Source organism: Schistocerca cancellata, chromosome 6 (assembly GCF_023864275.1).
Source record: "Schistocerca cancellata isolate TAMUIC-IGC-003103 chromosome 6, iqSchCanc2.1, whole genome shotgun sequence".
Lineage (NCBI taxonomy): Eukaryota > Metazoa > Arthropoda > Insecta > Orthoptera > Acrididae > Schistocerca > Schistocerca cancellata.
Window position 1 is genome coordinate 372,010,155 of NC_064631.1, and position 26,696 is coordinate 372,036,850.

At 38.6% G+C, this 26,696-nt stretch overlaps 1 protein-coding gene across 1 annotated transcript in view; it reads left to right on the plus strand.

Annotated features, from left to right (window-relative positions):
* The window catches only part of LOC126088335 (dynein axonemal heavy chain 10), a 1,153,099-nt gene that overhangs the window by 803,952 nt on the left and 322,451 nt on the right, over positions 1-26,696 (plus strand). The window contains exon 41 of the mRNA XM_049906469.1: positions 15,945-16,137. Coding sequence (XP_049762426.1) covers positions 15,945-16,137 — 193 coding nt within the window. The remainder of the gene's footprint in view (positions 1-15,944; positions 16,138-26,696) is intronic.

Consider the following 26,696-nt stretch of genomic DNA (forward strand, 5'->3'; position numbering starts at 1 on the left):
CTGATTCCAAAAGCTTAACACTCCTTCTCATTGTGCCTGTCTGTGACTCAGTGCCTCATATGTATGGTGTGTATCAATCCTTCCATCTGATTTTTTTCTTATTCACAATAGGATCAGAAACTAGAGTACATTTCCTTTCTTTGCTAAGTTTGAACAATAACTTAAATGTAGTAGTAACTTTTGAAGAATTTGGTATATACCTTTGAATAATGCACTGAGTGTAATGAATAGATATGAATACTATGCTCTGTCTGAGAATAAGATAAAAATAAATGTTGCATTTTGGTTAGGATTTTTGTGTAACATGAGAGTAACATTTTTCATATGAAACTATGCCATTTGTGTATAAACACAGATATTCTATAACATGAGTACATTTGCACACACACACACACACACACACACACACACAAATGCAGATGCCCTGTACTTACTTTTGACTATTTAAGAAACTTGATGTATACCAGATGAAATGAATATAGAAAAAGTAAATCTTAGTGTCCTCATTTATTTAATAATGTGAATTGGGTTTTGGATGGTCTATTTTAGATATTTTACTTTGTTTTTGTGTATGAATAGTAATCTATCTTAAGATTTTGAGGACAACTTAACAGTGATCATGAATATGTAAGTCATATAATTAACTATTTTATGATTTAAGTAGAACTTCTTTGATTTTCTATTTTTAAAATATGTTTATAAAAAAACCTATTTAAAAAAAAAATCATTTTTCTTTTGTGGGGAGATGTAAGATCTGTAGTGCAATCTCCATAATCGTAACACAGCACAGTATAGCATATTTATTCGCATCAGCAATATAGAAAGTAACTGGTTTTGTTGACAGTGCAGCTAGCACTGTGTACCAGTGGAAGTTCTGTTCTGACATTGGTTCTGACTGCTATTCAGGCTTTTTTCACTGATGTTGTCTTAACCTGACACATACTTGATTCCTTAGTGGCACATTAAACTGTGTGATGAAATCATTCAAATCTAATTGTTTCTCAGTGCTTCTGTTCTTAATCAATCAATGTGTTAATAAAACATTTAAAAATCTGATTGTATCACAGTACTTCTGTTCTTAATCAACTGATGAGACTTCAAAAATCCAGGTGATAAATACTAGAACTCCTCTTACTGTGGCATCCCCTGAAAGTAGTCTGTGTATTACAAGGCAGACAAGAGAATAATGTGTATCAGTGTCTCCTTCATGTTTCTCTTTTCCGTGTATCTTCTGCAGTTTGCATGTGTATGGTATCTCCCTCGTCTTCTTCATTTCCTTCTGACTATATATGCTTAGGTTCCAGTTTCAATATCTTTTCTCTGGTTTGTTCACTGATCTTCCCTTCAAAGTTTTATAATTTGAGGCTTGCTGCAGTATATTTGTCTTTAACAATGTATTCCTTCCATTCTTCTTTTTTTCTGTGCAGCTTTCTCTGTTAATGATTCACAGCTAATTCTGTTCTTATGTAGTTATTACTGATCTTGTCCTTTCTCCTAGAAATTTGTATATACTTCAGCCTCAGTCACTCAAATGCTATCATTGGTGTTTTGGAGGTATTATGAAGCCATTATCAGATGATCTGAATATGTTATATTGTAACTCATCACCTTTTCAGTTGATGAATTACTATATAATGTGTGAAGGGACTTCAGGATGGCGTGGTGTGTGTGAGGGACTCTCCTCTAATAAAGATGGGTGTAGGAGTAGCAGAAGAAGGCAGCCCATGAGTATAGATGCCCATTATTTTTATTATTTACAATCATGCAGTGTTCTTGGGCATGGATGTTGATCTGTGGGACCTCAGCAAGTGCAGAAAACATGCTACCACTGAATCTCTGGGTACACTGTTCTCAAAGAGTCATCCTTGTTAGCAGCAGCACATATTGAGCGCTTGCTGGCACTGTGTTAGGCACCTGTAGGTGTCTCGTGTAACCGAGCCCATAGCAGGTTTGACCATGGTATATGCTGTTGTCCTGGTGAAGATGGATGAGTGATGGCTGGGCGATCCAGTGCACTGAACTCTGCACTGGAGGGTGGATGGCTATTGTTGGCTGCGTCAGACCCCAGTGGCACTTGACTCGGGAGCCTCAGTTTGAGCCCTGGGACATGTGAAGATGACTTAATTCCACCACCAGATCATGGTCGCATTGTGGCAGCAGAGCACAGGGCTGCCAGGAGCCTAGGTGGCCAGGCAGTAGTCAACGGGTTCAAGGCCCAGTGATGGTGGGGCAGCTATTTCATAGGTGTATTGTTGTCTTCACAGCAGTGTCCAACAAGGGGTGGGTATCACAACATAGGCCATCTGTTTAACAATCACTGGCTGGCCCTTAGGGTTACAAATAATGTTGTCCTGAGGCTGATCATATAGAAGAAGTAGCACTGCCACATTGTTCCATCACTTGGAAGCCTATTGAAGGGTGTCAGTGTCCAAGGACTCAGTCATAGCCTTGCAAAAGTGAGTCAGTGTGTGGAAGTGGTTGCAATGGAGGCTGCTGCATCAGCATGGGTTGTTGATGGCTGTGGTCTGTGTGTACATGGTGTTGCAGCTACAGCAACCATTTGGTTCATTACATATGTTTTCAAATCATCTTATTTTGATTTGATAATTAGTTTAAACTACTGATGATGCCATTTGAATACTTGACGCTGATATATACAAATAAAAATCATTACTACATTATCTTAAGATGATTTGAAACATTACACAGTAACTCACCTTTTGTTCAGTTGACAGTCACTATCTAATGTAACATAATAGATAGCTGTCAAGTGCTAGTGTTGTCTGTTGTAGCATCACTGGCTACCATGTTTACAAACCAGTGCTCATAGATGCCATAATCTACTACCTCTATATGTCATGAAAAGCAGCCTTGTATTTACTGCTAGATGGTGTAACACACTAATCGTTCTTGATCTTTGCATCACTACATTTCTTGTTTTCTCTCTATGGATTACTCACTGAACTCAATTGTTTGAATTGTGTTGTCTCCAGTTGTCCATTTCTGTCTTGTCTGTTCATTTTTGGACATCCACTGGTTGGTGGCTCAGACTGGTCAGTCTGTTCTCATTGGGTTCTCATGTCACTCCTGATGTAGTATAATAGATGCAACAATAATTACAAAAGCTCTTCCAGTGTCAGTTTCAATAGCAGCACCAGTGGCAACAACAACAACATCAAAATTGGTTTCTTCGTTAAGAAAATCAGCTTCTCAGCAATCAACTCAAAATACAGGGCATCCATGCAATACAAGCTGTGGTCACTCCTCAGGTGAAGGCCAGCCTACCATGTTCCTGTCCTTTAATGAAGAAGGTTGAGACATGTATTTACTTACAGCAATCTAAGAAGTGCTTCACCACCATTCAGGTTGCTTTGCCTGTCTTGAGTCTCTACAGAGATGGTTTTTTACTCAAGCAGTTCTCTTGAATTCAGTTGCTCTTAAATTTGAGAGAATGTGCATGTTACTTATGAATTATTATTTGCAGAGATTTCATGTGGATGCCTTATGGCTCAAATTCATCAACACTAGAAACAGGCTGGCCACTAATATCGCTCATGATGACTGGTTTACAAGGGTTAATTCAACGACGTGATTTTGCTTGTTCAGACTCATTGTACAACACATCATATGCTGTCTCTCTAATTCAATTCATAGTAATTGAGTTGGTTCCTGTAACACACATCAAAATTCAAAGTACACAACCCATCATATGAAGATGTTTTGACACTCTCACACTCTTTCAAAATTTCACAGGCAGCAGATGAGCACCTCATGGACAGTGTCATGGGTAGTCAATATCAGATGTGTCAATAGCCTCTTGGAAAGCCAGTTATACTCCATTGGCATATGCAGTGAGAGTATCATCATGTACAGACTGCTTCACTGTGCATTCATGGGCGTGGTGTCTATGGAAAAGATGGTCGTTTATAAACAGTCTATGATAAACTGTCACTGTGATAAGCTTCAGGCAATCCTTTTACTTAGTCCTTTAGAAACCTAGCAATTACAACAAAGATGTTTGTTTCCAAGTGTATACAAGAGCTAGAGTCACCTTGGTAATCCCCAAAATGTATGCATGTCTTGGTTCCCAATAATTAGCCCCTCCCTCCCCAATGTGGTAGTGTATGGTTCCCTTCTTGGGTCATTTAACTACTACAATGCCCCAAAAGAAGGTTGCATGGCTAATAATTCCATTTGTCATTGATAGTCACCCAGCCAGAAACATTTCTGATCTGGATGCCAAGCTGCTGTCCATAAGTGTCAAAGTCTGGGTTGTCTCTGGCAGGGTTCTATTCCAGAAAGTCAACAAGCTATGTGCAGCATTCTCTCCAATTTATACTTCTCTTCCTATTTACAACTATTTAATTTGATTAACTATCATTGTGCCCTGGAATGAGGGACATCCTACCCAAGATATTACCCACCCCTCCTAAAGTGGTGTTCTGTCAGCATCACAACTTTCACAACATTCTAGTCCATTCCTATGCCGCTCCCAATCCCATCCCCTTGTCACAAAATCATATCCCTGTGGAAGACCCAGGTGCAAAAGCTGCCCAATCCACCCCCCAGCATTTCCTATTCCAGTCCTGTCATAGGTTTACTCTATCCCATGAGGGACCAGGCCACCTGTGAAAGCAGCCATGTCCAATACCAGATCCGCTCCAAACACTGCACAGATTTTTATGTTGGTATGACTACCAACCAGCTCCCACCCAGGTAAATGTCCACTGCCAGATTGTTACCAAGAATGAAGTTGACCAGTGGCACAGCATACAGCTGAGTATAGCTTGCACAATTTCAGTGACCACTTCACAGTCTGGGCCTTCTGGATTTTTCCGTCCACCACCAACTTATCTGTACTACGCAGATCCTTCACTCCCATAATTGTTCGGGCCTCAATCTCTGGTAACTCACTATCCACCCAACGCAACAGTTTCCCCTCCACTGTTGTGTCACCCCCTTCCATTTCACATTGCTATGCCTCCTTCAGTGTGTGCCATTCACTATTGACATGACAAGTGTGCATCATCTGCCTCACCCACACATCTGCCACCATTCCCTCCCACACTTGTAGCCGACAAACCAGCTGCCTTCCTCCAGGCCACTAGCCACCCACCACCAGCCCCTCTCCCTTCCTCCCATCCCTCCCTCCTTCTACCCGTCCCACCCAACATAACACCCATTGCACAATAGTTCACTTGCGAAAATGCAACACTGATGCTATGAGTTTAGCAAGTACCACTTAATCACTTAGGAGTGTGTTGGGTCGGAGGGTGGGTGAGTGGGTGGGTGTGGGTGTGTGTAAGGTTGGTTGTACTGTAGCTCGAAAACGTATTACTCTGAAAGACACCAAGTTTTCTTTCCTTTTTTGTGTGCCTGTCAATGATACTGTTTTTGTATAAGACAAACAGTAGTTTGTTGAAGAAAAAACTGTACAACATGCTAGTCCAAAAGTGGTTTTACTTGGTATAGGAAATCTTGAATGATAATGTTGTTATTTAATATACAGCAAAAGGAAACGAAATGTATAAACTTCCAAAAAGAATTTATCAATTATTCAGTTTTCATGTAGTGCATGAACTACTCTAAAATTAAAATTTAGTATAGTATGAGGGAGGACAGAAAGTATTACACAAAGATTTTTTTTCATCCCTGGTATTGCAGCTGAAATGTTGCAATTTCACAACAATATAGTTTGAAGATTGTACTACAGAGGGTATTTTTTTCAATATGCAGCTCTAGTGAGAGAAGCCTGAACTATGAAACAAATGTGACAGGCATGTTACTGTCATCAACTTGTGAAGAGCAGTGTAGCGTAGTTCGATATTCATTGCCAAAGGTCATAGACCAAGTGAAATTCACAGGTACGTGCACGGCATGTATGTTAATGATTGTAAGGACCATAGCAGTGTCTCCAGGTGATGTGCATTCTTACAAGAGGGCGTAGTAATTCACCATGTTCTGGGTGGCCAGTAACAGCTGCAGCCACACAGAGTGTCAAAGTGATTGAAGCAGCAATTTTGTACAGCCAACATGTGCAACTGTAAACCTTACTGTAGCAGTTCAGCATTTCCTTGATGCAGTGTATGATATTGTTCATAACTCATTGAAATTTCATGAAGTTAGTGTTTTCTGAGTGCTTATGAGCCTTTTTTCAAATGATAGGCATTTAAACATACACATATATAACAATTCTGATGGAACAGTATTTACATCAACACAAAAGAAAAATAGTTCATGTAACAGATAATTATAGTGCAGATTATTTTAGAAAGATTTTCATATTCGCTGGTTAAGAATGACCATGACATGTTTTGTCACTTAAGGTTCAAGTCTGTAACAAGTTACACTAGTTTCACATATAAGACAAAAGTATTTTGTCAGTTTAAAAATATTGGTGAAAGGTTTGACGTTTGTGATGTTTTAGCAAATCAAGTTCATTTGACTTTATATTCATGAGAAAAATCTTCCATGTTTTCTTAATTACTTTTGTAAAGTGTTCATGTAGTTTGGAATTGCATTATACATGAATGTTAGTTGAAAAAAATTCATCAATTATTGCGACGGTAGTTGAAAACAGTGTCGGCGAGTATTCAGTGCAGGGCCGCAGCCGAAGCGGGAACAAGACGCATGGAAAGCAATTTCGATGACCAGTGTATGATGTCAGTCAACAAGTGAGCATCACCCAGTGCCAATCTGCTGAGCGGTCCAGGAGTGGCCACCTGCACGGCATGAAAAATAACCCACCACACATTAGGTTTCTCACCAAAAGTACTACAACGTACACTGGCTGCAAGGGAAAAGTTATTAGGTCATACACTCCACAGTCACAACTATATTTGTAAATGTCTGTCATATGTTGGTCGAGAACAAACAATAACAGCACTTCACTTGGGATTTTGGGTTTTTCAGATCACTCTTTTAGTTTAACGTAAATAGTGATTCATAACGCACGTGTTCACTGTGATTTTCCTGTACATCACTCTGCTGGGTGTCTATACAAGGTTTATCGTCATGACACTTTCACACTGTTCCGCTAACACTTGTGCCACTGAAAGTGTTCACTTGGGATTTTAGCTCACAGTTGGTTCTTTCTTAACCATTCAGTTTTAACTACAATGTATGGGTTCACTGTCTTGCAATAAACACGACTGTTTCTTGCTATGCACAGTTCAGTGAAACTGTAACAACCATATAGCACTTTACTTATTACAGTTCAACCATATGTGACAGGCATTTACATTTACTTTATTACTGATGCACTTTGGTACATTTTATCAATGTTTTGCCTAGCACGCACAGTCTGTTTCACTCTTACTTTGTTTAAAGTTTGTACCATGTGAGTAACTTCTTTCCTCATGTCACTATTTGAGTGTCCGGAAAAGTACTTCACATTAAAGGCAAATTGAGCACATTTTGATCCTTTTCAGTGAAAGTATATACGTAAATATGAATATAATAGAGGGAAACATTCCACGTGGGAAAAATATATTTAACAAGAAAGATGATGAGACTTACCAAACAAAAGCGCTGGCAGGTCGATAGACACACAAACAAACACAAACATACACACAAAATTCTAGCTTTCGCAACCAACGGTTGCCTCGTCAGGAAAGAGGGAAGGAGAAGGAAAGACAAAAGGATATGGGTTTTAAGGGAGAGGGTAAGGAGTCATCCCAATCCCGGGAGCGGAAAGACTTACCTTAGGGGGAAAAAAGGACAGGTATACACTTGCACACACACACACACACACATCCATCCACACATACACAGACACAAAGCTTTTACAAATGTCTGCTTGTGTCTGTGTATGTGTGGATGGATGTGTGTGTGTGTGTGTGTGTGTGCAAGTGTATACCTGTCCTTTTTTCCCCCTAAGGTAAGTCTTTCCGCTCCCGGGATTGGGATGACTCCTTACCCTCTCCCTTAAAACCCATATCCTTTTGTCTTTCCGTCTCCTTCCCTCTTTCCTGACGAGGCAACTGTTGGTTGCGAAAGCTAGAATTTTGTGTGTATGTTTGTGTTTGTTTGTGTGTCTATCGACCTGCCAGCGCTTTTGTTTGGTAAGTCTCATCATCTTTCTTATATACGTAAATATATATACAATCAATATTACATTTTTTACCAGCTTTGCCGACAAGTAATTTAATCAGTAATATGCTTTGTCTATTACAAAATTATCATGTTCTTTGCCAAATCCTCTTATTCATGAAGTGTCAGCCATTTGGCCACTCTGATATCATGAGTTCAGTAAATTTTGTACATAATATTATCATTCAACACAGAATCATTCACTTAACATAGATTGCGCACTTGCAGCTGCCTTGCACATGAGAGTGCAGCCACTAAATCTGTCAAGCTGTAATGTAGTTGAAATGAGAAATATGAACGATCCCATCCAGAGAATGGGCTTTATCAAAATTTCAATGGGAAAAATGTTTGGGCACACATACTGTGCTCAGTGTTAGTAAGTCATTTATGGAGATGTACATCTGATTCATTTGCTAATATGTAAATACACGATGCACACATTTAATTCAACTCATTCAAAAATACACATACTTACACACTAAACAAGACAAGAAGATTTGTGCACAAAAATGAATAAAGCACACATAAATCACAAAAAAACATATTCAAACTAACCTAAATTTGTTCAAATTATGCTTGCTTATCAAGTACGAATCTGTTTACAGTTTTCACTGAGCAGGGGATAGAATAGGTTGTGCGGCAGAATGTATCGCGTGCTCAGACTTAGTTATTGTACTCATACTGTGTGATTACACCAGGTCTTTTGGTAAATAAATTGGTAAATTGGTTAAGCAACTGTGTCAGTTCACTTTGTCACTGTTCATTCAAATATGAGGTTTCGGCTACAATATTTTGCTTAATGTTCCATGACTCCTGCACCCAGGCATCTTTCATATCACTTTCACTCTCTACTGAGATATTATTCATCTCCATTAGTGTGGGACTGTCAGGGAGCACTACGCTAATGTGCTGACAATAGTTCATGCATGCACCAGGCATCTTGATTAACACCAATTCAATCTGCTTATAATGGTATATAAAGGTGAGATGCCCCGTGCCAGGTCAATTTTTGCTTTCGTTTAATGGAGAGCATCTAAACCCAGGATACTGGGTACAGCAAGATTTTTAACCTCCGGGAATGAGCTTGTAAATGCTTCTTTCGCCAGTGTTAGCTCTACCTACACCTGGTATTTTATTAACTGTGCCTTCCCTCGTAGGGCTCCTACCTCTCTATAGTTTTCTTCTGGTAGAATCAGCAGCTTCCTGATCTTGTCTAGATAATGGAACAAATGTTCATCTATCACTGATGTTTTGGCACCTACATCCAGAATCACTGTCATTAAAATATTGTTAATTTTAGCCTGAAAGGCAGCCTATATTAATTCCATATCATCCATTCTTCGCTGTCACGGTTCAGTTATTAGTTCATCCTTTAAATGCTGGCCATCATTTTATTTCAGCATACACACATTCACAGTCTGTGAGCCCCCTACTCCTCCACTGCCAACTGACTGGAAGGGGTCTACAGCAGTCAGCCGGTGTTTGATGGCCTGTCTCCCACTGTAGGTGTCTGATATGTGACGTCCACAATCCTCATGCTCTCATTTTGAGCACAAGATTGACTCTGTGCTGCATACACTTTGGCATTAGGGTTAGGTGAATGCTGCAATGGTGGTGGCATGGGTATAACATTAATGTGATGGATCAGTGCATTGTTATTTGACATTTGACTTTGTGCCTGCCAGTTTGCTGGCCCTGGGAGTTGCCAGTGGTCATTGACAGTGCACACGTTTTTCTGGGAGAAGTTGTGGTTACCACCTCCTTCACCTCTCCTTCTATGGTTGTATTGTTCATTGCCATTTTTACTCGATGAATAAGTAGACCATGAATATAGGTTTCCTTCCACATGGTTAGGATGCCAATTACTGTTACTCGGTTGCTGGTTATGCCCTGCCTGCATTTTATTGTATGCTTCACCATTTGAAAAGTCATTATTCTTTGCGAACCCATTCTTTCTAGGGCTGCTACTATTCGACTGTTGTGATTTGTTGTTGTTTTGATTGCTCCCTGCATTGCCATATTCGTTTTGCCTTGCGTTTTCTTGGATTAAATCCAAAGAATATTGTGTTGATATAAATTGTTCTAAGTCCATGTCTGAGACACACACAAGTTTTTCTTGAATGGAAATGGGTAGTTTTCCTTTAAAAATTCTCAATACATCTCTTGCCAGCATCGGCTCATTCCAAAAGCACATCTTATTAATATATTTATCAAAACACTTTCTTAAATTCCCTAGTGGTGGTTGAACTGTTTGGGGTTGTAGACCTGTTTTCTTAAACATTCTTGTACAGATCAGGACCAGAACCTTGTAAGAAATTTGTTTTGAAAATCAGAAAACAATGCGCACTGTTCGGCCATTTCTAGTGCCCACAGCAGTGCATCTCCTCTTATAAAGGATGTGGCAAACTGAATCTTTTGCCTTTCTGTCCATGAGAGAGGCAAAAAGTTTTTAAATTTTTTTTATTATGATGACAGGATGCACAATCTTTTTCTCTTATTGTATATTTGAAACTGTCTATGCTTTATCAACGATTCCTCAGGTTTTACTTGGGCAAGGGTTGGTAATACGCCTGATTCTGCAGCACCAACAATGCCTGTAAAAGTGGGTGGAGTAAAAGTTTTGGCTGCCTCTTACAGACAAATTACTCATCATGGCATGTATTAACTGAAAAGTTGTCGTATCTTTAATTTTACTGCGGCATTTCTCAATTCATGTGTTGCCAGAGAGCAACACGTGATGTGATGGGTGGGTCAATTTGTAACTGGCCCACCGCCTCAGAGATATGCTTGTCGATGCATTGTTCTAAGATTAGTGTGAGGTAATCAACCATCTGGCTGATAACCTTTACTTGACTTTCGAGTGTGGCATGGTTATTGTCAAACTTATTTACTCTATTGTCAAGTTCATTGATTTTCTCTGGAACATCTTTGTTTTGTTCTACAAGTTCCAAAACTTGCTTTTTATCACATCCGTTTTCTTCTAAAAGGTCATTTAATTTCTGGACAAGAAGAGCATACACACTTTTTCTCTTTTCCCACATTCGTTACATTCTGATTGTAACACGTCTTTTACCTGGTGTAATAGTACTTGTTCACATTGTCGGTCACAAATATCTAATTGTGCACCATCGACTGGTGCTGTGACATCAGTTTTTTCTTTCTGGCCTAATCTCATGAACATGTGTGATCATTTCAGCTTGTTCAGTATTTTCAGTAAAATCATGAGATGTTGGTCCCAGTTCCGATTCCTTTTGAGGAACTTGCGAATGACTATTCTCCAGTGGGTCAGCTATTTGGAGTTCGTGGAGATTATCGTCCACTCCTGTATCAGATAGAGCTTCACTCTCGGTATGTTTCTCTTTATGTGGCCTACCCGTGCTTATTCAATGACAATATACACAAGACTCACAAAAAACACAAGCAATATAACACACACCTTAAGTAAAATTGTGTCACAATATACTAAAAAAAAACACACAAAAATTAGAAATTTCTACTTAAATTCACTTTCTTTTAGTTATGTAAGCCTATCATTAACTAAAATTATTTCAAATTGACTCAAAACTTGATTCTGTACATGAATTGAGCTAGTTAACCTATACAGAACTTTCTGCAACTGCAGTGCAAGTTTTACCTATACTAAATTGTTCATTATCAAAAACACGGCACAATTATCTTGTGATCTATGCTCTGAAGTTACCTTTGTGCACACTTTACTTTAAATTACTTTACACTTAATCTGGCAAGCAAATTTAAAGGAAATATACACTGCACTAAACTATCTATGTCAGACATTAAAAATGAACACTATCATTCACTGATTTTAGTAAACGAATTGTTTTAACTTCACTGCAAAAATATTCATTAAAATATGTAGACAATTTAAAATTTTTCATCGTGCACAGGTCTGGCCCCCTGTTCATTCATGTTCTGTTGTCCACAGCCAGCAGCACTTAGTGCCTTACAATCATTTCAGAATCTGTACCCAACTGAGGAGATGGTCCAGCTGATATATGACCAACTGTACTTGCTCCAACGGCAGGGTAAGGAGGTGTCCTTCTGCTGAGTGCCTGGTCATGTAGGAATATGGGGCAATGAACAGGCCGATCGGGCTGCAGGATGTGGTCCAGTGTCCTATTCCCTTGCAGTCTGTCATTTCTGCACTCCACAAGAAGTGCACAGAGTTGTGGGAGGAAGAATGACTGGCGGTGACTGCTAATAAACTGTGGTCGGTGAAGTCAACAACTCGGCCATGGCGCATCTCCTGCCGGGTGCTCAGGCGGGAAGGAGTGCCCCTCACGCGTCTTCGGATTGAGCACTGTCCTCTCACACATAGCTTTCTATTAAGGCGGGAGGATCCCCCGTTTTGTGATGCTTGTGGTGTGCCCATCTCTGTCCGGCACATTTTAACAGACTGCATTTTATACCGTGATGCGAGGGCAGAAGCACAAGTTGAGGGGGATCTGCCCTATGTTTTAGCTAATGATGAGACATGTGTGTCTAGGGTTTTCAAGTTTTGTGATGTGTCTGGACTCTGGCCTAAACTTTTAGGCTCAAGGTTTTAGTGTATTGCAGCAGAGTGGCTGGCACCTCCCTTTTTTCCTTGCGGTCAGCCAGCCACTTCCATCTGCTATATTGTTTTAGCTCCTTCTACCACTTTCTTCCTGGGTTGTCCACGTTTCACTGCTGGCAGGGTGCTTTGTCCCACACTTCAGTGTGGGTAGGCATATATTTTTGCAAGCTTGTTTCCTGTGCCTTACGTTCTGTTTTATCTTATTGTTATCAGTCTTTTCTTGACACCCGTCTCAATCCGTTACTGAGCGGGCGCTGAAGACCTTGCTGTTGTGTGCCCTTAAAACCCTCTCCATCCATCCGTCATGTATCTGCACTCTTACCTTTTGTAGTTTTTGGTTTGCTGTTCTGGTTATTTTTATTTTTCTCAAGGCTGCAGCCCAAGGATCAATTCCTGCAGGCACTTCTAACACATGGATAGATTGCTTTGTAGGATTTTGATGGAAGTCGGTACATGAAACAGTTTATTTTTACATTATTAAAATATGTACCAACTGTAATTTCTGCATACACAAAATATACATTTACATCTAAGTTTTAGTCTGAGATTCTGAGTTTAACCAAAAACTAAATACAGCTGTGTATCTGTTTGTACTTCTGTTCAGACATATTTATGTAAGTGGTTCGAGCTGCATGCTTTGGTCTCCAGTTGTGGTGGTACTTTATGTACCTCCACAACTGGTATATTTATGTAAATTGATCGTTCATGCGCCACACATTGTGTGCCATTGTGGTGGTTCTTTATGTATTGGTACTTGTATGGTATGAAAAGTTGGAGCTATTGTTATTCTGCCTGCTTTACAACTGTAAAATTATTTATGTCATTGATTCAGTTGTGGTACTTCTCACAGTTAGTTTGTCTGGCACGATGTTTTTATATTAAAAGACACCAACAACACACAGAATTCCAGATATATAACTGTATATCGCAAAATTAAAATTGATTTTTGTAAATTATTTTTTACTTTTATGAAACTGCAACACTAAGGAGATTCTCACAGTTTTGTTAAGCGGGAATTAAAAACATTTACTGAATTCACTTTACTCAAATATGATTGAATATTGGAAAAACTGATCACCTGTACTGTTTCAAAGGACTGAACTCACTTTACTCAAATATGATTGAATATTGGAAAAACTGATCAAAGGAAGAACTGCTACTCAAAAGAATTCTCCTATATTTACACTTATTTTTAATTGTCAAAATTAGCAAATACTAAGATATTTATTATGACTCTGGGCCGTTATCATTTAAAACTATGGCGCTGACCTCTGCACCAGTGGAACAAACACTGGTAGCAGTTACTTCTGTAAAATATCGGGGAGTATGCGTACGGAACGATTTGAAGTGGAATGATCATATAAAATTAATTGTTGGTAAGGTGGGTGCAAGGCTGAGATTCTTTGGGAGAGTCCTTAGAAAATGTAGTCCATCAATGAAGGAGGTGGCTTACAAAACACTCGTTCGACCTATACTTGAATATTGCTCATCAGTGTGGGATCCGTACCAGCTCAGGTTGACAGAGGAGTTAGCGAAGATCCAAAGAAGAGCAGCATGTTTTGTCACAGGGTTATTTGGTAAGCGTGATAGCATTACAGAGATGTTTAGCAAACTCAAGTGGCAGACTCTGCAAGAGAGGTGCTCTGAATCGTGCTGTAGATTGATGTCCAGGTTTTGAGAGGGTGCATTTCTGGATGAGGTATCGAATACATTGCTTCCCCTACTTATACCTCCCAAGGAGATCACGAATGTAAAATTAGAGAGATTCGAGCACACATGTAGGCTTTCCAGCAGTCGTTCTCCCCGCGAACCATACGCGACTGGAACAGGAAAGGAAGGTAATGACAGTGGCATGTGAATTGCCCTCCACCACACACCGTTGGGTGGCTCATGGAGTTTAAATTTAGATGTAATGTTCCCTTATTAAATTTGCCTAAAGTATTGAAATCTATCACATCATGGATATAGGAGCTGTTACAGAGAAACATTAGCAAAACTTTTAAGTAACATGTGATTATATTTAGGCTAAATATTATATGAAACTTACATGTTTTCATGCCTCATCACAAAATTGCTTCTTATGCTACACAGAAAGAAAAGGGAAGAGAGGTGATCCTTTTGCAAAAAAAAAAAAAAAAAAACAACAACAACAGTGATTTCAATTACATTTGCAGATCATACTTAATGATTACAGAGTCTTTGTTATGGATTTTTCTGCAATAATATTTATTTCATTATGACGTCAATTTTGGTACATTTGCAGAGTTATTCAATATCATTTTTATCATGTTATGTGGCATACCACTACATGCCCAAAAACAAGCAAGCATCTATCGAGTGGGAACATATTCATTCCTCAGTATGAAAAAAATTCAGAATACCTCAACTTGCTAGGAAAGTGCTTTCGACAATGTTTTGGGATATGCACTGTGTGTTATTGATGGACTTTGCTGCAGATAGGACCACTGTGAATGCCGAAGCCTACATTAAAACTTTGGGTACGTTGCATTGTGCCCTTCATGACAAATGCCATAACATTAATGCTGACTGTGTCGAACTTCTCCATGATAATATTTGCCCTCATGTTGCTGCTCCTGTTCATGAGAAAACTGCCAAATTTTTGTGGGATGTGCTCCAGCATCTACCATACAGTCTGGACCTTACAATTACAATATAATAAAGTATATTAAATTCAAATTGATTTCAATAATGTATGTGAAATACATAAACACAGAACTTGGTCTCAAGAAGAAATCCTACTTGTCAATGCTTTGTAACAAATGCCAAAGTGAAATCAGCAAAACACACTTAGCTGTACCCCAACCAAATGGACTTCCACAAACAACATTGAAACTGCACCAAGAGGGGAAAAATATGTTGAGGACATTGGTGTCTCTGTAGAAAAGTAGGTAAAGGATGTAAGTTCATTTGTGACTTTTGTTTTGTTAACAGTTAAACTTTTGCATAGTAAAATTATTGTGCATTGCATTTGGATCTTCCCACATATATTGTTTATGGGTCTCCTAAGCAATAAATCATTGATTTAACTCATATGTTATGAGACAATATACTTCTAATTATGAGAATTAATGCATCTCATGCAAGTGATTTTCATCCCTAATGTTCTTATCTGGCTACTATCTCTTTTTAATTTGGAGGATTTTATAATTTCAAAATATGTCATGGATATCAGCATATTTTCATGTTGCAATAACTTTCATATAGAATGTAAAGTATTTCATGTACCTGACTGTAAATTAGTTTTTTGATGTTATTACAGGGCATTTGCATCACCACCAGAACCAGTACAAACCATCTGTGAATGTGTGAGTATTCTTCTTGGAGCACGTGAAGTGAGCTGGAAGGCAGCCAAAGCTGTAATGGCTGACCCAAATTTCCTACGCACTCTGCAGGAAATGAACTGTGATCTCATTACAAATACTCAGATACGTGGGGTCAAGACCCATATGAAGGTATGGATGGCAATGCAATGAGATTTTCATGCTGATGTGCGTTATCTTGTTACAATTTTAAAATACTCTCAGTTTAATCTGACTGTATTTAGCCCAGATTTATGTTCTTGGATTTTAAAGCTGTTTTTCAAATTTTGCATTGTAAACATATTCAGTATTTTGAAATATTAAATGTTTGATGTAAGTTTGTGGAGTATTCAGATATTACAATATAATGAAGTATATTAAATTCAAATTGATTTCAATGATGTATGTGAAATACATAAACACAGAACTTGGCAGATTGCTGATGATAGTCAGTAGGTACACTACTAGAAGATTATACACACAACCCTCTAACATCTGTATTGCATCAGGTGTGCAGTGACCACTATGGAGAGCCAGACAATCCATTCTTGTAATGGTCAGGTTGGCTATGGCTCTCCTACATGGGCAAACCCAAATGTGTTGACTAGGTCCCTGCAAGTGCATGAGCTATCTGCATGGTCTGCACATGCCTGTGGTGTGTGAGAGAGAGTACAAATGCACTTTGCAAACATTCGGCGAAGCTGCCAAAGATGACCAATGCTTCCTCACCTAATAACTCAAGTGAGTGAGCATTTGACTGTGGCCATGCATAGATCATCTACTTGGGCACAGTCACATGGATATCATGCACATGTACTAACCTGCACATAGGCTGTGAATTTGCAGTGTGTATATGCATGATGTGGTGCACTTCCCTCCACAGTCGGGCAACATTTATTCGAGTAACAAATTATGAATATGTATTAAAAATTATTATTAATTTTTTCTGACTAACAAAAAAAATTATTCAAAATGTTATTCATTTACACAAATAAAAGCAGTTATTAATCATCTACAAATCAAAATTGTAATAAATAATAGATAAATTTGAAATCCAGTGACATTTATTGCTCCATTTCTTTGTCACTTATTAAACAAATGTACTTTTTTGTTGCTGTCAAATTAGTTTTCAAAACAATCATTTTTTCAGACATCTCATCAAAGTTTGTTTGTTGTTGTTGTTGTTGTTGTTTTTTTTTTTTTTTTTTTTCTCCATTGTGGCATTCTACACTTGTAACAAGGATGTTTGTGCATTATATCTGCTGACAGTAACAATAAAATACTTTCAAATTACAGTTGTCTTCAGCAAAAATAGAGAAATCATTTGTGATTCCACACTTATTTATTTATTTTGATCTAACATCAACTGATTACAAGAAAAAAAGTTTTTTTTTTTTGTTCCATTCTTCTGGATAAGTCAGAGCCTTACTTACTAGGGTTACATATTATTGGCTAGCAGTTGTATCTACACAACTTTTTCTAAATTTAGTTGAGAGAACAGAGCTACATATATTGACTATACATAAAAAAAGTTGTTATTGCCATACTTAGATTTAGGAATCTACAGTTTGTAACACAGTATTCATATCTGACATTCAAATATTTACAGTTTGTCACACAGTCTAAGATCTGAGATTACATCACCTTCACTCCCCAAATTATGTGCAAAAGAAAATTTTCCTTTTATGACATAACATCACATGAAACTTGTGACGTGATTTCTTCAACATTTCTTTGGTTGTTATGACTATAGTTTGTTGTAAGCTCCCCTCTGTTATAGACTGCTATATAGGAGATCTATTTGTTTTTAAATCATAGGTAAGATATTATTGCAATAATTATGATTGGTGTAGAAAGGCAGAAAAAACACTTCCAACTGTCTCTTGACATTTTCTTGATTAAAAAGTTGCCAGTGTGCTGCAATATCATAAACTCTTTTATGTACCCAAACCCAGTGCCTCTTCTGGAACTTTTCAATCTCAGAGCTCTGTATAACTGCTTAGATGCATATCACATTGAAAAACTATTCCATCTTCTAACAGAAAACTCACTCAGAGTTAACTGTAAACATTTTTTAATGACTTTGGACACTCAGCAGCATTAAGTAAATGTTTTAGGAGACTTTAGATTAAAAGTGTGTAGATATTAGTTAGTGACCAAGGAGTTCTTGCTTGATTCACTCCTATTGTAGCACTACAAATGGGAATGAACTGCATAATTATATCAAGGAGACACCTATGTGTGCTAGTATGAGCAGTCTAAGAAAGGCGTTAAAAGTTAACTGTACTTGACGTTTGCAAAAGCCATCGTATTGATGACTCCATGCAAAAAAAGGAAGAACTGGTAGATGTAGAGACAGTTGAATGGGTCCAAATCACAATTAACACAATGTAACTGCTATGAATCTCTCCCTTTAAGCATTTTTGTTTCGCTGTAAAGCAAGTAAAGCCATGTTCAACCCAAAAGTTGGTTTGAAACTGCAGTGATTTACTAGGTATTGTGATGTGCCCTTGACTTCCTCCCACTGAGGAACTGACCTATACAGCCAGTTAGAGGGGAACCTACATTTCAACATGTACTCTGAAACAGTGCAACTTGCCTTGGCATTTTTGTTATTTTTAGATGTGAAAGAAGCAAAGAGAGGAAATCACAGGACCAAGGGGAGAGTGAACTGCAGACCTTTAGTTTTATAATCTGGAACTTTACACTTTCTGAACCTCCCTTAGCGAGGGATACAGTGCAAACGTGTTTCCTACACACCTGCATACATGTAAGATTCTATAGTGAAGTTGGTTCATCTTGTAAAACGGAATGTGGTTAAGATCTCATCCGGAGTCCTTCCATTTGAAATTGTTTTAACTGTAGCAATGTGGCTTTAATTCACTGTACTTCCATAATCTGCAGAGGAGCTTGCTTAGTGCTATCATAAAGTTGAGTTGGTATGGAATAATTAAATTCTTGGGTCTGCCGGACAATAGACGAGTTCTGTTCTATAGCACAAGAACAACAGGCCTATATTTCCTGAATGACAACGCCAAGGGAATGGTCTTGTAGATAAACTATACTGAGCACCCAAGGTGTATGATGCAATTTTACCAGCTTCTGCACATAATTAAATGTGACGGCTAGAGCACAGTGATTGGTAAAATAGGTGGGTAATATGTCAGTGTCCAAAACCTGCCTGCACAAGGAATCAGAAAGATTAAAGGGCTCATGTCAATTGATAGAAGTACCAGTAAAATAAGTGTGTAAGACAAGTGTAGGATACCAACAAATCCATGTGTCATGTAGGTGCAAGGAGCAAACCATATCATCGAGTTCTGTACTAAAACTAAAATTAGGAAACTGATCCACCAGCTGGAGAACACAATTTAAATTACCACTCTGTACAATCTTTCTATGGGATGCACAAAGTAGGTAAATGGTTTCCTTTTTCTGGAAACATGAGCATTCCATAATAAAACAAGAGCCAGAAGGGACATAGAGAAGAAGTAAAGTGAGGTCAAACAAGATACATCTTAAATACCCCTACCATAATCAATAACTCTGAAATCTCATAATGGAATTCCTCCCCTACAAAACAAATCAGTGTCCATAGAAAGTTTAGAAACCACATTAATAAAGGTTGAGAACTCAGGAATTGAAAACTGGTCTAATAATACTTCCCGTAAAAAAAATAATACATGCACCAGAGTCACAAAGCAGCAGGTTGGAGTCCATAACCAGTCCTGTTATTATTCAGTGTGAGAAAAGTATGTGCTTGCATATACAATTGAACTGGAACAAAAACTGCAAAATTATAAAACCAGCATTGACTGAAGATGTGTATCAGTATCCATGACAGAACCAGTGGACAAAACAGAGGGAGAAGAAGTGTGAAAAACTCCTCCATCTTACAACTGTTTTTATATTCTTCTGTGATGTGACTCTCAGGTTGTATATGTCGTTTATTACAGTTTCTTGGAACTGCTGCTACCTCATGTGGTTGTGTGGGTGAGTCATGCAGAAAATCTGTATCAGACAAAGAGGGAGAGACCTCCACACCCACATGTCAATGGACAGGAGCTCATCTGTGGACATTTGCTTTGTAATGATGGGGTCCTCCTGCCCTTGGAAATTAACCACATTGTGCTCATTAGGAGGACATGACATGGAGACACACCTTTGTGAAGCTGATATAACAGGAGAGGTATCTGATAGCCAGGGGAGGCAAGTGGGGTTCTGAAACAGATTCCATAACGGGCAGCACTGTCAGGGTAGCTTGTATGACAATAGAATTGCTAGATGACTTATCAGCAACCACATGATCTGATGCAGAAGAACCCATGGCTTCCTCATCCACAAACTTATCCAGAGAAGAGAGTCCTTTCATGGATGGCTATCCAAGGAGCAAGCTGAAGAAAAAGGTTCCTTCATTCTGCGATGCTTGTTTTGGATAACCAGGAATGGCACAGAGGTCAATGGGGGAAAATCACGAGCATTATCTCTCAAAGATCCACTTTGGTCCTTGATACCAGGATTGGCAGAAGATCTGCTAAAGTGTTTTTTATGGTGCTCTTAAGCAGGTTTTAATACCACCACAAAATGTGGACAGAGGTGTCTGCTCTGATTACAAATAAAGCAGGTTCCATCCTGGACAGTACAAGTAATATGAACTCAATAACCACATACCTGTAAGTGGGACATAATATTTTTGTGTAAATCACCATTTGTACTGACCGTACACCACTTGTGATAGATCTTATTTTGGTTTAGCGGTAAAGTATAAGTCATTTAATAACTAACAGAACATTGTACAGGCAAAGAGATGTGCATGTTTCCTTTAGCTGGTATCAGATTTTTCACTCTTCAACTATCTGTCTCTTCCAAGCCATCATTCTGGGTGGACACATTGTGTTTATCTCAGTGATGTGTGTGTGTGTGTGTGTGTGTGTGTGTGTGTGTGTGTGTGTGTGTGTGTGTGTGTGTTTTTGTTTTTTGTAAAAGTATTTTACACTAGATCTTATGGAAAGGGAGACAGTTTCTTTCATTTCTGTTAGGATAAAAATATATACATCCAACCTATAAATGATTGCGCAAAGATTTATTAAAGTGCCAGAACTTAACGTAAGATCAACAACAGAACAGAAACAAATATGAACTTGTAATATTATTTACAATCCCTTAACACGCTCCTTCAAGTTTGTATTTCATCACCAAATCAAGAATTTAACTCAGTCTTTATTTTCATTAGTTACTTCCATCCAAATCAAAGTTTTAATTCTTGATAGCTTCTTTTTTGAGAAGCCCTTAGTAAGAATGTCAGCTGCCTGATCTTATGTTGAAACATACTCGACATTGATCTTCTTCTCATTGAGTAACTATCATACATACTGATAGCGTGTTTCAATGTGCTTAGAACGTTCATAGAATACTGCGTCTCTGATATATTTAATAGCACTTTGATTGTCAATGCGTAAAGTAGGAATTGAACTCTTTTCAACAATGTCAATTTCTTTCAATAAAAGCCATATTAAAGATTTACTTGCCTCACTGGCAGCAACAAATTCAACTTCCATTGATGATTGTGCAACACATTTCTGTAGTTTACTTTTCCACATTACTGGTCCACCACAAAACTTCATTAAAACTCCACTTATTCAATGTCTCATCAATTTTGCACCTGCAAAATCAGCATCACTATAACTTTATATAGCAGAATTGTTCATTTTCCTAAATTGAATTCCATCATTTATTGTACCCTTCAAATAGCAATGAATTCATTTAATGAATGTTAGGAGTGCTTTGGTAGGTGAATCTTGTGCTCTTGAAGCTAGGTCTGGACGTGTCCCCAATGTTAAATATGTGAGACTGCCTATAATTTCCCGGTAAGTCTCAGTATCAGTAGCTGATGGTGAATTACCAGGTATCTATCCAGGCTCAATTGGTAATGATATTGACTTTGCATCAGTCATATGATACCTGGCTAACACTCTTTTAATATATGCAGTCTGATTAATCTTCATACAATCATTAAATCTTTGGACTTGCAAGCCAAGATAACAATCCACTTCACCTACTACCATATCAGACTCTTCATGTAATTGTTTTTTGTAATTATGAACTGTTTCACCAGGTCCCATTATCAATCCATTATTCACATGAAATAAAACGATTAAATTTTCATTAAAATACATACAAGGATCAGCACTACTTTTCTGCAAATTTGATTTCTTAAGATATAGATGATTTATTTAACAGTTATTGTAACTGTGGGTCCTTTACATGTTCCATACTGAGTTCTCTATGGGCTATAATCTCTGACACTCCACAAAAATGGGAAAAGAAATAAGACACAAAATTTTCTGTCATTTTATGTGGCAAACATTTGTCATAAACTGGCTTACATATTTAGTATATCAAAACTGTCTTAGTGAGCATTTCTCACTGGTAGTTTTGAATGTAGAGGTAATAGGGTTATGACCTACAAAAAAGTCACCAGTCAAGCTTCTGTTTTTGCATGCAAGTGTCTGATTGGTTCTTATATTGCCAACAGTTCCCTATCATGTACACTCCACTTCCTTTGCACCACTTGCCACTTATTTGAGAAAAATTGCAATAGTTACCAGTGTTGCACCAATTGCCAACTCACTCACATACACTACATTAGCCAGTTGTGCATAGGCAACCAGCTGAGTGAGTAACACTGGCTGGTTTAAAATTGCTTGGAGATCACTGAATGCTTTGTCCATCACTGGTGTTCATGTAACAGGTCTGTGTCCTATGGTGTCGTGTCCCAAAAATACATCTGGGAGCAGTGTCTGCAGTTCTGCAGTTTCCAGAAGATGATGTCAATAGAAATTTATCATTCACAAAAATGCTTGAGTTGTTTGTAATCAGCTTGTTTTGGCAAAGATTGTAGTGTTATAAATTTTTTCTGCCAGCAGACAGATGCCGTCTTCCCCACAATGCTTTTTTTCTGCATTTAACAGCACCTCACGGTCAAAAAACCATTTGTGTACTTGTCACAGGTGTTGTTTGTGTGCTTTGGCTTTAGGAAAGAACACTAAAATATAATCTAAAGAAGCAAAACAAAATGGAAGTCTTGCAAGTATGTCATCAATGAAATGTTGCCATGTTTGGCAAGTTTGACAGTAACAACTTCCTGTTTAAGTACAGATGGTGTTGGCAGTTTATGAAGAGAGATCCCCAACAAATTATTGCAGGCCACAGGCAGGGTGCATGTAACACTCAAATCAACTGCAACAGTTGCAATGGCATTGTCAGACCTGTAAAATGGAAATGTCATGTGGCTAGGGCCTCCCGCGGGTAGACTGTTCGCCTGGTGCAGGTCTTTCGATATGACGCCACTTCGGCGACCTGCGCGTCGATGGGGATGAAATGATGATGATGATTAGGACAACACAACACCCAGTCCCTGAGTGGAGAAAATCTCCAACCCAGCCGGGAATCGAACCCGGGCCCTTAGGATTGACAGTCTGTCACGCTGACCACTCAGCTACCGGGGCGGACGTCAGACCTGTCAAATGCAGTCAGTCAAATCCAACTGAAGCTACAACTCCTGACTGTGCAGTTATCATTCTGCGGCTCCCGTCAAGCAATTCAAATGAGATTGGGGCTTTAAGGACCACAGTGTAACCATTGGCAACACAGTTATGCAAGTAGTAATATCAACAGGGCTCCAGTAACAGAAATCAAGATCACACTGCAATGTGAAATGTGACATCAGTGGAAAGACTTGCTGGAATCAAACATTTTGGTCAATATGCCACAAAATGCACATAACCATGCACTAATCTAAATGACAAAGGTGTCTACAGTAACAGTGCAGTGTCTACATACCACTGTCAACAGCCAATCTGGGTGTATGTTGTACCATGTTGAAAAGGCTGTATGTATCAAACAAGCATACAAGCACAATGTTGTTGGCAAATCCTGGCTTTGGCATCAGCAGATCCTCTATCAACCATGAACCTTGGAACAAATAAGATGTTCATCCACAGTTGAATACAGTTAGTAATTCATCAGTCAACACTTATGGACAAAAGGTATGTTGCCATTCGAATAAACCAAATGGCATAAGCACTGCCATCTTCAGAATATCATTAGCAACTACCGGTATCTGATTATATGCCTGTTTACAGTTGAGAATGCTAAAATTTTAGCATTGGCCATTGAACATGTGAAGTCTTGTGGATTGGATGCCAGATACCTGTCTGGAATCATTCTTGCATTTAATGCCAGTAATCTCCACGCTCCTGATTGTAGCATTTCTCTGAAGATTTTTTCATCTCCATCATCCTTTTGAGTGCATTTATGTATGCATGCAATGACATGGATTGTGTTGATATCATATGGATGTAGTGTACTGTATTGTGTTGCAGTGAACCTGCCCAGGCAATACATGTGCTGATTCTCCTGTGTGGTTATCTGGAGGCTTCTGGCCATTGCATTACATTTTCAATTCTCTATAATACTGCATAAATCACATCACATGCTGCCAGACACTACACTGTTGTTCGTTAAGCTTAACAATTGTGCTCCCTGTAGGTCAAAGCCTTGTGCAATATTAGCTAAGAATTTGGCACCTAATGTTGGTTTTGTGATATTGCCGATAACAAAAAACCGTTTGAACTGAGTGGAGAAACTCACATCAAAAGTGCATACCTTTTGTCTGTAAGTGTTGATTGATGAATTACTAACTGTATTCAGCTGTGGCTGATCATCTCATTTGTTCCAAGGTTCATGGTTGACAGAGAACCTGCTGATGTGAGAGCCAGAATCTGCCAACAACTTTGTGCTCATATGATTGTCTGATACATACAGTCTTTTTAACATGATAGATTATACACACAGATTGGCTGTTGTCAGTGATATGTAGGCACTGCACTGTTACTGTAGACACCTTTGCCATTTAGGTAAGTGCATGGTTATGTGCATTTTGTGGCATCTTGACCAAAATGTTTATGATTCCAGCTCACTTCTTTGCAAGTCTTTCCACTGATGTCACATTTCACATTGCAGTGTCACTCATTTGAAATGATCTTGATTTCTGTTACTGGAGCCTTTTTGATTTTACTATATGCATAATTGTATTGCCAATGGTTACACTGTGGCCCTTAAAGCCCTAATCCCATTTAAAGTGCCGGATGGGTGTCACAGCATGATGACTGCACAGTCAGGAGTTGTAGCTTCAGCTAGGTTTGACTGACTGCAGTCATTGTCATTTGACAGGTCTGTCAATGCCATTGGAACTGTTGCAATTAATTTGAGTGTTACATGTATCCTATCTGTGGCCTGCAATAATTTGTTGGGGGATCTCTCTTCATATACCACCAACCCTATCTGTACTTAAACGGGAAGTTTTTACTGCCAAACATGTATCAACAGACATTGCAGCAGTGTCTACTAAGTTGCACAGGTGCTGCCAGAACATCAACGGTATTCTGTCACCTCGCTTCTCCTAATACAGCCTCTGCCTGACTGTGACATCAATAGATTTTGTGGAGCAGGAGAACAGCTCTTCTTTCTGAAGCTGGTATTTGTACAGATATCATTGGTGATCTTACAGCTCTCGAAGAATGAAGTTATAATGAAATCTAGACCTTTCACTCCTTACAGGCATTGATAAATATCAATGGGGACAGTGGGCAGGGGCACTACAAATGTAGTGTGTGGACAGAAAGTTGGAAGGTGTGGGTCTCACGGGGAGCATGCCAGAGATAAGTCTCTGCAGTTGCACTACCGTCTGTGTCCTCGGTGACTCAAGTCGGAGAGCGTCTACCATGTAATCAGGAGGTCCTGGGTTCAAGTCCTGGTTGGGGCACACACTTTTCAACTGTCCCTGTTTATATTTATCAATGCCTGTAAGCAGTGAAAGGTCTAGATTTCATTATAACTTCATAGTTCTTCTTTGAGCTTGCTTCAAGCTCTGTCTGTCAGTGGGTGCACTATAATGTCTGATATCAATGTCATGATTTGTTGGTGAAAGTTTCTTATCACAATGGTGAATTCCTCATGGTCAATGGTCACCTTCTGTTGTCAGAATATGTTTCCATTGTCACAAGCCATGTGAGCAGTTGAGAAGGTAGAAATGGCAGTGCCCACAATTACAAGTGCTGCAAGGGCAAACTACTGAAGCTGATGGGTAGATATCTTGTTGCTTCAAACCATACCCTTGGCTCTGCTATAGTGTTCACAAATGCAACTGGTTGTAATGCAGTATGTTTCACTTAAGCCTGCATATACTTTAAATCTTGCTAATAATTGTCCTGTGCTCCTCTGAAAATATCTACCTTGTTGTGACACATGTGCATTATTGAATTCATGACATCTTCATTGTCTTGTATAGATTTCATGCTCATATTTGCTGAAATGGTGAACTCCAAAGTTTTTATTTGGTTCCTGAGCCTGCTAATTTCATCAGTGATGGTGTGGAAATGTTTGCCATCTTTGTTCATTATCTAATAAATATGTTGACTGCTTGCTATTTACACTGTGCACTGAAAGATATGAAGACTTCTAGATGGGCTCGCCAATTACATAGCTTCATCAATCATTTATGTAAGTGATGGTATATAGTTTCAGAACATAAATAATTCTTTTTTACTGATCACAGAAGGTTAAAAAAAAAAAAAAAAACTGAAGAACTATCAACCACAGAACTCATAATAAAGTATGGAGATAACAACACCAACATGCCAGAGAGATGT